Source organism: Strongylocentrotus purpuratus, unplaced genomic scaffold (assembly GCF_000002235.5).
Source record: "Strongylocentrotus purpuratus isolate Spur 01 unplaced genomic scaffold, Spur_5.0 spur5_scaffold_1, whole genome shotgun sequence".
In the NCBI taxonomy this organism is placed as follows: domain Eukaryota; kingdom Metazoa; phylum Echinodermata; class Echinoidea; order Camarodonta; family Strongylocentrotidae; genus Strongylocentrotus; species Strongylocentrotus purpuratus.
The window spans coordinates 44,942,837-44,955,655 of record NW_022145594.1 but is presented as its reverse complement, the minus strand read 5'-3'; the positions used below and the strand labels follow the sequence as shown (position 1 = coordinate 44,955,655).

The 12,819-nt window shown below is 36.7% G+C and overlaps 1 protein-coding gene across 1 annotated transcript; it reads left to right on the top strand.

Moving 5' to 3' along the window:
* Window positions 1-10,659: 10,659 nt before the first annotated feature.
* Window positions 10,660-12,289, top strand: LOC115921386. The gene is made up of 3 exons (XM_030978826.1): window positions 10,660-10,756; window positions 11,079-11,399; window positions 12,009-12,289. Exons 1-3 carry the CDS (start codon window positions 10,660-10,662, stop codon window positions 12,287-12,289), a joined length of 699 nt encoding a protein of 232 aa, XP_030834686.1.
* Window positions 12,290-12,819: the final 530 nt, after the last annotated feature.

The window sequence follows — 12,819 nt, the reverse complement described above, 5'->3', positions numbered from 1 at the left end:
TTACAGGAACATTGAAGTCTCTTTTCTACATAATGATATTGCTTTACAGGCGTCGACTTTAGAAAATCGTTCAAGAGATTGAAGATGATGACTAAAAGTATTGGTGAAAGGGTGCACCCCATGGAAATTCCTACTGAAAATTTCTGTCATTCTGAGTTCCAGGGCTTGACGGAAGATCTAGCGTAAAGCCCAGCATAGTAATTGTCAATCCGTGAAACTAAGGACTCCGGCAGATGGTACCATTTCAACGCGAAAGCAATAGCTGCATGAGGAACTGATCCAAAAGCATTGGCGAGATCCAGCCATATTTCAAACAAATTATTTTGAGAAGTTTTTGCAACCTTGATAACCTCCCAAAGCGTAGAAACATGCTCCCATACGTCAGGATGACCTCCTACTCCTCCCTTCTGTACTGTAGTATCGAGATAACCGTTCTTTCGCATGTAGGTTTCGAGACGCTTTGCAGGAATGGCGAAGAACATCTTTGCCTCAACATTCAATAAAGCAATATGGCGAAAATCTGTAATTGTCTTCTCATCTGGTGTGGCTGACTTCGGAATATATACCCCATCGGCAACTCTCCGCTGTACGGGAGTATATTTGGTTCTCCATACAACCAACATATGCTTCCAAATAATCTTAAGAAGTCGCGGGTATTTTGTGTACATTTTATACGGAAGCCCATTTTGCCCGGGAGAAGAAGCGTTCCTGGTCTTGCGAAGAACATTCGTGAGCTCCTGAAAAGCTGGTAACGCATTATCAAAAGGCTCGGACGGTAGATCTGGGGGGATGTTATCCTGCCAAGGTTCGTACTCCTCATTTGAAGTAGCTGAGTATGTTTGCTGAAGATGTCTATCCAACTCATCCTTTGAACAAGTTAGCTCTGACTTCGAGACTGGTTCAAGTAGACTCTTAGCGGTTTTGAAAGAGTTTTGCATGAAACTGATCCTTGTCCTCTTTCTCTCCCTCTTTTTCGCTGATCTCTCTTTCCTCGTTATGAGCAAAACCTCCTGGTGAAGCTGTTCGCCAAGAACTGTCAGACCCTCTTTCTGATCATCGGTTCAAAGACCCAACATATTTCGTCTTTGCTTGATGTATCTTCACGCCTCTAGCGCCCTTGAATTAACGTTCACAAATCACGCATCAGTCGATAAAACCAGCAGGCTTAAATCATTGTCGTTTGCTTCCTGGTCAATATCCGTTAGATCCTGGGACCTTTTTATCCTGGGCGACGTCCCAGCCAGTATGATATCTTGTGATTGTGCTCTGTCCATGTTAGATGAAACCAGTCTTTCCTGATCGCCAACGGTCTATTCCCGTAGTCAGTCAGCCTTTTCCCGACAGCCAACCATCTATTGTTAAAACATGTATACATCAATATGTTTTCCTCTTTGTCATATATTTAACATGTCTATTGAATATGGCGAAGTTCCTAACACACTCTAAGTTTCAAAAATGGTTCAAATTTTTAAAAAGGGTGACCGCAAGGATGTTGTTAATTATAAACCAATTTCTTATTTACCCTTCTTTTCAAAAATATTCTTAACAAATTGTCTTTGAACGTTTATATGATTTTCTGAACTATAATAATATATTGATCTTGCAACAATTCGGTTTTCGTAAAAAATATCCTACATACATGCCAATATTTCATATGTATGATAAATGATAATAATAATAATAATATAGTATTAATGACTGCTTTGAGAGAAATAGTTGTTTTATTACGCTCAAGGGAAGGTTAGAATTGTGCTATTCCCCGAGGCTTGCCGAGGGGAATAGCCCAATTGTAACCTTCCCGAGAGCGTAATAAAACAACTATTTCTCGAATATTAAAGCAGTCATTAATACTTTTATATGCCGAAAAAAAATAGACTAAAAAATAAAAAATAAAAAATAATTTTCAATTTTGTCGAAGACGGGATTCGAACTCTTGCGTACAACAAGAGGTGTATCGAAAACCAACGCTTAGACCACTCGGCTATCGCGCGTCGTTAACATGCTTGGCAGTTTTTTTCCAATATATACATTAAAATGAATTGAAAACGGCTCCGCGTGAGGGATGCTTCGCAAAAGCTCCATGAAACGGACCCTTCTTTTACTTTTGCAATGCATATTGGCACGAACTTAGATCAAGATCTATCGGCAGATGTTGTTTTTTGTTTTTGAGAGTTAATTTTCGTCTTCATGTCAACAATGCAAGATAAAATTGTCGGTAAGATCGATCGAGATTCAATTGTATTGAAATTGCCGACCAATTTTTCGCACACGTATGGTATCCTCCATCGCTCAAACCATTTTTTAACATGTAAACCTATGGGGTAACCATGGAGACTGACCTATTTTTTTAATAACCATGGTTATTAAAAATATTGAAATGTTTTATGCATGGTTACCGGGAATTTTACAGGAACAGTTGAAGTTTATGAATGCAATTCGACCAATCAGATGGCTGGATTTCTTAAGTGAGGTATATAATAAATAATATATAATACATTGCATTTCAGTCTCGAGCGCTTAACACAAAACGTTTCTAAGCGCTTTACAAAAAGTGGCGATTCTTAGACAATAGTACATTCAATCTTAGACAAAAGTATCATATTTACAAACTACAATTAATTACTAATCAACCTACATTAGATTTAAACAATTCGTATCGTTTAATGCGTGATCGTATAACGCAATAAATAGATAAGGGTAATTTAACTGTTGGTATATTTTTAGATCTCTCAAAAGCATTTGACACCGTTGACCATGACATACTTCTCCAAGAAATGGAACATTATGGAATCAGAGGTCATGCTCTTAATTGGTTTCAAGATTATTTATCGAATTGTATGCAGTTATTGTGGTCAACGGTATCAAATCAGATTTTAAAGAAAAGGTTGAGTTCTGGGAAGAGGTGAAAAATAATTTGTGAGCATTAACATTGTAATTATGCAAGTGTGGAAGAACATCAGATAAAAATTGTTCCCTGAAAAGCATGGCTCTCCAAATGCCTTAATATTCTAAATATGGTGTGTAACAGCATAACAATCGGGACGGATTTGTATGCCACATGTTTGTGTAGTCCCATATACATCTTTCTGTGCACAGTGCTTGTAATTTTACCAAGACTGGGTCAAATTTCTTATAATTTCGATGATTCCAGAACCTTGCAGTACACACCAATACTTATATGCTAGATGATCAACCTTTTCTGTTCGATTCCACACTGTTTCTTTCACAATGTACTTGCATGAACAGAACTCAACTTTATGTTTAAGTCATGTACTATACGGAATTCCGCAAGGGTCTGTTCTCGGCCCGTTTTTATTTTTGTTATATATTAATGATTTTAGAAATTGTTCTTCAATTCTTAATTTAATACTTTTTGCGGATGACACCAGTAATACTCTTTCCACAACAAAACAGTACACTCATTCAACTGTTAAATAAGGAACTCCATATTGTTGTTATCTGTTTGCAATGCAATAAACTGGCTTTAAATTTTGGAAAAAAAACAAGTATGTTCTCTTTAAAACAAAGAATACAAAAGGCTGGTAATGATGTTCCACAAGTCATTATGGATGGCAAGATTATTACTCAAGTATCAAATATTAACTTCTTAGGTATCAAAATAAATGATTTTTTTATCTTGGAAACTTACATATTGATGAATTATGCACTCTATTATGCAGACCTAACGGTGTCCCCCGCAGACTTAATTTTACTTTACCTAGACATGTTATGATTACTTTTGATTTTGCCTCATCTCACTTACTGTAGTATGATTTGGTGAAATACATTTAATCATACCTGAATAGACTTTTTGTTACTCAGAAAAAACAATAAGAACAGTTTGTAATGCACCATTTAATAGTCACACAAGCAATTTATTCCTTGAATGTAAAGCATTGAAAACCTCTGATCTTGTACTTATGTATACTTATATGTTTATGTGTCATTATCATGATACAAATGCCTTGCCAGATATTTTTAATGATCTTTTTTAATACAAGTGCCTCTTATCACTCATATTTCACCCGTCAATACGTAGATTTTTATCAATTTTCTTCCCAAAACTACAATCAGTCAAAATTCCTTACGTTGTAATGGAATTAAGTTATGGAATGACTTAGACAATGATGTTATACTAAATAAAAATGCTGTTGATATATTACAAACACTTTTGAAAAATGAAATGTTTATGCAGTATTAAAAATACGACAAATTAAATAATGAATAATTTCCTCCACATGTTTTGTAATACTGTAAAGCACCGACTTAGGGCGCATGGGACGCAGTGTCGCTTGACGCCGTGTGCATGTGCGCTCGTGGCTGGTGCTTTGCTGTAAATGTTTTATGGTCATACATATGTCTTTATAATCCTTTTTCTTGTATATATTTGTTTTGCTTTTAATGCTGTTTTTGTCGATTTTTCTAATTTCTCGATATATATGTCATGGTTGGTGCCCCAACCACAAGTTTGCTTTTCAACTTCTTTAGGGGCTCCTAACCCATGTTTTTATATTTACATGAATTATTGTTTATGTATTGTTATGGTTGAAATAAATTGAATTGATTTGAATTGAAATTGGTTAAATAAATAACTTGATATAGCACGATTGAAGCGTCTACATATACTCCGTTTCCGTTCCCCCGTCTCCCCTTCCCTCCATAACACTACAAAGTAACAAAAGCAGGACCTCTGAAATACGAGCGAGAAAGAGAGAGAGAGAGATATGAAGGATCGGTAAATGGGTACCCTATAGGATGCGAAGGCCAATGTGGTATGCTTAGCAATTTGAGCCTATTAGCTCTTATTGGAATGCTCCCCAGGGAGTGGAGAAAGTGCATTCATTGTGTGCGGGCAAGCCAGAATCCGATGACCGGGGTAATAATGTATAGCGCTTAGAGACTCGGACATTCCCGACGTATTAAGCGCTATATAAGCAAAACTATTATTATTATTGTTATTATTATGGGAAGGTAGCGCGCTTTTACTATATTAAAAAACAAATTTATGATACTCTGTAAGCAGTTATATTAGACCTCGTATATATATTTGTAAATCAACCAATTCATATCAACCAATATCAATAGAAATACACATTGGCGTAGAGAGAGGGGGCATTTAAGGGATATGTACCCCCCAAGGGGGCAAATCGATAAATTATTCATTTAAATGTTATACAATTTTGAAGCTCTCTTCAATTTTTTTTTTAAACTCTCAATTACAAAAAGAAAAACGTTTTCACACTTCAAATTTGAATTTAAACATTATCTAAATGTTGTTTTCCTTAAAAAAAAAATCTCTATTTACTTTTTATAGCTTCAGGTATGTTATAGTTTGCGAACATTTATCTTTCTTTTCTCTAACTTGTAGACAGAGTTGTTTACAGTGTTTAATAAGACATACTGCGTCTATTGATAATCGATGGAACGTAGTGACCGAGCGTGATAGTTTTTGATTTTTAAATGATGCAAGTTTGTATCTAGGAGCACTACACCTTATGGTACATCGTTGTAATGTCGTTGTACGGTGAGTCGATAAATAAGGCCTAGTAGACGTTTGTTAGCGTAATTCTAGCTATTTATTTATAAACCGTTGAATATCGGTGTTCACGCAGAAATCCAAACCCTGCAATTGGCAGAATAATAAAACAAAACATGTCATAATATTTCAATCAATTATAAATGTCATTGTCACCTCAACATGATTATCTTGATGAAAAAAGACAAATTAATTACTAAACTGAAATATTGTAGTTACAAATTGATCTCCAAATGAAATCTGTTTCATCTTGATTCTCTGGTCTAATCACTGAAATGCAATGTTATAATCATTTACTGAATAAAGTAATTAAATCTTAACTCAAATCAGCTATCAGAATCTCATTAAACAGTAATATAAATATAGCAGTCAGAACATGACACTTGTTTCTGACAAACGTGGAAAACATCAATTAAACACCTTGTTAATTCTATAACGCATGATTATAATACACTCTGCAGTATTAGATTCAGTAAAGTTACACCAAGTCTGTTACAAATTTCTAACAGAAAGTCGCCAAAACGTACCCAAGGTCTACATCAAATAATACCAACTGAAGCCCTCAAGTACAGTACGGTACCCTCAATGGAAGAAGGAAGACACCAAGCAGCCATCAATCTACTCAGCAACACCACTGTGTAACTGTGTAACTGATTCACAAACTGCAAGTCCTCCTGGCCCTATAATATAATGTTAATGTAACAAAACAAAAAAGTTACAAGTATTTGCTCTCTAAATTACACAAATGTAAGTTCCCATACCATCTACAGTTAATGGAAAAGAGGTATATTAACATCACGGGAAAATATCAACAATATTTTTCATATCGTACATTTAAGGTGTACATTAAAACAACCTTCAACTCTCATCTGTGATTCATATGGGCGCCGCAACTTTTTTGGTTTGTTTACATCTTGCGCCCCCAACGTCAACATACATATTTACTTCACATGTGCACGAAATACAAAAATTGAATATTAATCTTCAAATCATCGTTGCATTCTCTCAAAAACATCTTACCAAATATATGTCGACAGAAATTGTTGCATAAACAACTTTATCACAAATTTCTGTAACATTTTGTGTATAAACAGCGTAATATGACCACATTAAAGCCCTAACCATAACTTCTATTCAATATCATTAACAGGCATTCTTATTAAAATAATTTATTCAAACAGACATCTATATCCACCTCAACCTATGCATTCTCACTCACTTTGATACATGATAAAGCCCAATATCAATTTCTATAAGCATAACTTACTCATTAAGACTGCCAAACAGTTGTAGAAAAACCTTCACCAAAGGTAAGCCACGTGTTTCTTACGCTTAAAGTCACATTTGCCGTGGCGGCCGTGGGGTCTAAAGCATCTACGCCCTATAGCAATTATAGGGCCGCCGCAGCATTCCCACGGTCACATACTGTGGAAACAGAAAACCTGCGGCTGCCGTACTACCTTTGAAGTGATAACGCACGGCCGCTTCAGGGCGTCTCTGCGGCGGCTGTAGGTTTGTGACAAAAACCAAGGCGCCCGCAAGGCCACCGTACTGGCCCGAAAGGGCCTCCTTAAGGCTGTCCTAGGGCGCCCATGGTATTTCTGCGGGGGCCGCAATTTTCCCAAGAGCAGCCGAAAGGCAAACGCAAAGCCACCGTCCGCCCAACGTATTACGCAATCGATTATCCATCCGCGAAATCATGTGTAATGAACTAATGTGCATAACGAACCAGTCCGCGATCGATCTACATAAAATATAAACTAGTCCACATTATACAGTAATGCAACATGATAACATATAACTTTTTTACGAGTCTCCCACCCTCGAAAAGAAAAAGAAAAAAATAATGATTTGAAAAAAAATATCTTGAAATATGGAGGAGGGGGGGGGGGGCATGAACTGCGAATCAACCCTCTTTGCACCTCGCCCCCTTTCCGAAGCCTAAGTTGAGATCTTGACCATTATTCAATTCAATTCAATTCAAATTTTATTGACAGGTCTTGAGTTCCATCTATATCCCCCTCCCCCCCCCCCTCCCCCCCCCCCCCCCAAAAAAAAAGATAGTTTTATGGATTGTCAAAATGAGTCCTGATATTTTACAAACATTAGCCCCATTAAAAGATTCCGTATAAAAATGTCATAATATCATTTATTATGATGTATAGCGTATGCTCTGCAACATTATATGTTGACGAAACAACACCTGAGTAGAACTTGTCTACAATACGCCCTCACGCATCACGCGGGGTTTTACTGTTTTGATTATTATACAAAAATAAGCTCTTCCGTTACATTAGTACCATGTGTATGGAAACTTGAAGGTAGCTGTAGAGGTGAGTGTGATCGCTATTCTCAATACCTTGTATTTACTTCTCACTACTATGTTACTGAAAATCTGAAATTGCACTGTAATAATGTATTTATTGCAGTTTAAATACCATTTTATAGAGCTTTCCTTTTGGCAACATCCGCATGCAGTTGATCATTTTGATTGCACTAGAATTTGACTAATACATGTACCAGCTAGACTATTGAGAATATAAAAGAACGCACTGTGCATTCACTTGTCAAGCAAAATAAACCAAGAACCCCAAAGATAGTGACAATACAACTGAGTGTCTGTGTGGGTGGTAAACATACTCTTCATGTTAGGGCGAGTAAACGCTCGACCTTGTAAATCCATTCCGTTTTCTATCATTTGTGACAAAAAGTCCGTCTGTAAATGATAAAGTACTTAGTAGTTTTCTGCTATAACTTTCAGATTCATCATTCAAACGCGCGTCTCGGACATGAAATCGACTTTCATAACAGAGGCGTATTTTCCAGCTCTGTGACTAAAACCCGCGAAGCGCCCTGAAACTGTGTCGATATAAAGCTATATAGGACATTTTTGAAGGGGGGGGGGGCTGATTTTAGAGTGTCCCCTTACCACGAATAATGATAAATTCTATACTGAGGATAAGGGGATTGAATATAAGATAATAACATTACAGACTTATGACTGGGTTACTAAATTCTCCACAGAATGTCATGTTCTTCCGCTAAGTTTTCAAAATTTCGTAACTTTCTAATCAGTTGTCCTATATTCATTATGTTTGTGTGTAATTGTTTCTCTCCAAAACCTCTGGTTAATAAAAACTATTTGGTTCCCCTCTTATACATATTTTCATGTATGCAGGTGGAATCCAGTTAGCATGCATAAGTTGTTGTTGGGGGGGGGGAGGGGGTTGAACCCCCTCCATTTTGTTATGTATGTGATTTTTGATGACCCCCCCTCATTTCTCTTTTAATAACAAAACAAAAACAATCCTTGAAAAAAATCCTTGAACAAATCTTGCGTACGCCACTGTTGGTATGTATGGCGAGCCTCTGGCAAGTGTTTTGAGTTATCAAGGGAAAGCTTGAAGAAGTATGCGTGGAATTAGTAAACCGCTCTATAGATTTCGAATCACGTTTATTTATTTTAAGACATTTAACAAAACTTGTATACCCAGATCTGTCATGCAAAATACATTTTTGAAATTATTTGAAGCCGGAACTAAATCAGCGAGATTTGATGCCAATAATTCTCAACAAGGAGGCACCGGCAACGGAACTCTTAGCATGGATAGTTTGACTGGATCACAGTTGTTTCTAATCCTTGTGCTTGTTCATGGTAAATGGTTTTTAATTTATCTATTCATTAAATACTTTTTATATTACGTAAGTAGGGTATGAAGCGTATGATGAACAGGTTGGTTATATAAACTGACCTCTGTTGCCGTCAATAATATTTTATGACTTTATAAGTAGCCAACATTTACCGTTCAATCAAAGGTCATGAATTGATTGAAATTTTCTTTAGTGCCGTTATACAGGAGTATATCGTACATAAACTGCAGTCTCGACAAGCAGTATATGAATAATTATGATTTTGCATTCCGAATATTATTTACATCTTCAAATGTTCTTACTCAGGGCTTTCGCATAATGAATTTACAACAACTTGACATTTACTTGCTTATTGTTTGATAATTACAATGAACATGTTTGTTCGATTACTTATGATTTTTTAGTGTTTCTAAACCTCTCATAAAAAATACGAGTTTAAGCGATTTCAAATGGATTTCGAACGAAAGCTCGAGCAATATATTTTTGTATCACACGAAAACAAAACCATGTAATATTATTATTATTATCTATATTAGGCCGACTAGCGAAATAGCAACATTTGACTTGCTTCGGTAAATATGGCTTTTTTTTTCGTGTGATATCGATATCGATAGTTGAAGTTCCCAGATGACTGCAATACGAAAACAATATTGATCAGTCATCCGGGTACTGCGCTAAAGATATTAAATACATTGATTTATTGTACCACAAATATAAAGATAATAATAGCATTTTAATACTCAGCTTTTATTTTCATGATTTTATAAGATTCAAGATTCAAGATTATTTTATTGGTCCATGCATATTATGATCCTACAGTATATATGTATGTAAAGCACGTAGAGATTATAAATAAGATATTTAAAGCTTATCTCCAGCTCTGGTATGGGAATTGTATGTCGAAAAAAAAAGCTATCATTTTTTTTATCCTGCAGTAGATTGATTGCTTAAACCAGTAAAATAAAAACCTAACAAATCTTGCTGGAAATTATCTTCAATAAAAATGTTGGGCACATGATGTCGGGCCTGCTTACCTTGATTTCTGTTTTTTTTATTCTAATTACTCAGCCCATATACATGTTATACAAAAATAGTTTGGCACGTGTCATTTATTTAAAGTCTTGAACATTCAGTGTAGGTTTATTGGGATTTTGTGAAAATTTATTTTTGTATCATTAACAGAACTCAAGCTTATCTTTAATATGGTGCGCGATATATTAAGTAGAATGTATATTTTTTCCTTCCCAGGAACCAGAGGTCAAACGGCTGTAGTATCAGGTCCTTCCAGAGCAGCAGCTGCCACTGATGTTTCTCTCACATGTACTGTGAATGGTGGAACAGCGAGCGTGATTCAGTGGATTGAGGATAGTACAAGTCCTACTCAAACTATCTATTTAGGATCAGACCGTTTCAGTACCGATGATAAGTACCTTAACTTTAAGGTGACATCATTATCAGCAACTGAATCTGTGATGACCATTGAGAATGCAGAAGTAGAGGATGATGGGGGTTATAGATGTGGCATTCCGACAGACTCCAATGGCAATACTCTAGACCTGGTGATAGAAGGTTAGTACAATCCATGAATTTTATGAATTGTGTGTAGAGTGGCAAGGTATAATAGGCTTTCATACATGAAATGAAATTAATTGCATATCTTTAGAGATAGTAAAGACCATGGTAACATGATTCTGATAGCAATACTTTTCATCCATGGCTTGACCCATTCTACACCGCTGTGTACATGTAGGTGATAGACTTACATTGATGTTTCACGTATCAGGTATTCTGGATCAGGACTCGTTCTTTGGCATTTTATAATGTGTGTGATGAAAATAAAGGCTAATATAAAGCTGATTAAGACTTCTGCCATTGTTTTTCTTCCTTGTAGTTGCATCAACTGTGACATTGTCTCTGGCTAGTATCGTGACAGACAATGAGGATATGTACGTAGCAACATGTGATGCTGTTGGAGGCAAGCCACAAGAGACAATTACATGGACCCTCAATGGAGTTACACAGACTGATGGCAATGGGAACACGATAGTTGATACAAACCCAACAGCTACCGCACCTTTATCTAACTCAAAGAGCGAGTTCACATTTCCTGCAACTTTAGAGAATTATAGACAGACCTTGGTTTGTGAAGTCTCTGGACATGATGTGCTTACAGAGCTGAATGGAGATAAATCTATAGATTTAGATATTCATGGTAAGAATGATTTTAAATTTTGGATAGAAGCAGGCAAATGTTTTCATTGTTTACATCTGTTACATGTTTGGGAAAATACAAGCATTTTCATGTACAGACAGTACAGTCAGTAAACCTATGTTTTTATTTAGGGAAATAAACCGCATGGATAAAAATGTTGTCCTCATACCTATTATATACAGGAGTACTTAATATTCAGATTTGAATGAGTATAGCAACTATATTTTTAATTGGATAATAAACCGTGAAGATAAAAGGTTTTCAGTTAAGATTTCATGCAAAATTTCGTCTCATCTTTATTAATCACGTTTTAAGGGGTAGCAGGCTTTGTGTGGACAATCATAATCCAACCTGTTTGTCTTGACCGCAATACTTACCGGTATTTGAAACCACAGTATAAGGCAACATTTAATGTAGAGAAGCTTGAACAGTATGTACAGTACATGTAGAGTATATGTGGCACTGAAAGATCAGATTGAAAATATGTCTTCAATTCAACTGTGTACAACCTTAGGTCTCCATAGAGATGTAGAGTGTCGGTCTTTCTTTTAAAACTACTGAAGAGCTATAGATAAATTTAATTTTCTCATTTCTCTCCTACCAACCCAGCCTCCCCATCTGCTGATACCACTGTCAATGTAGCTTATGTAACCCAGGGAACAGGCATCACAGTGTCATGTACTGCCCTAATCCAACCTAGCCCAGCCATGAGAATCTACTCCATATTCTCCAATGGCGCACCCATACATGAATCCATGGAAGGAGGCAACACCGTCTCTGTTTCAGATCCTGAGGAGGGTACCAATTACACATGTATGGCTGGCAATTACCTTGGAAATACACCACTGAGTGCAGCAGTTACATATGACCCAAGCAGTAAGTCATTTTGATTCATTATCTGTACATGTATGTCTGTGATGTGATGTGAGAGATGAGCATGTTTTTTCACATCTTTTTCCTTTCTATTGTTGTGTTTTGTACGTTTATTACATGCCAAAGCTGTGTTTGGTGTTAACTTGGTGCTGGGAGAGGGGGGTGGTCATGAAGAACCATCCAAATATCAATTAAATCAATGCTCATGCTGTAATAGAAAGTGTGATGTTCTGTTTAGCTCTGCATGTAATGCTGAGTTAAGGAGAGGAGGCGAAATGATGAGGTGCAAAAGGAAGTAAAAGTGACTGTGATAAGGGCAGTGGCGGATCAAAGGGGTAAAAACACGTTAATTTAACCTTTTTGGGGAGATCGGCCCCCCCCCCCCCTGGCGCTCAAGGAGGGGGGGGGGTGCAAATTCCCCCACCCCCACAGAGCAAATCTTCAGCCGGCGCGATTTTCAAATCTTCGGGAGCAATATTGGGCCCCCATCCCTACGTAATCCTGGATCCGCGCCTGTATAAGGGAGGAGATAAGAGAGATAGAGAGA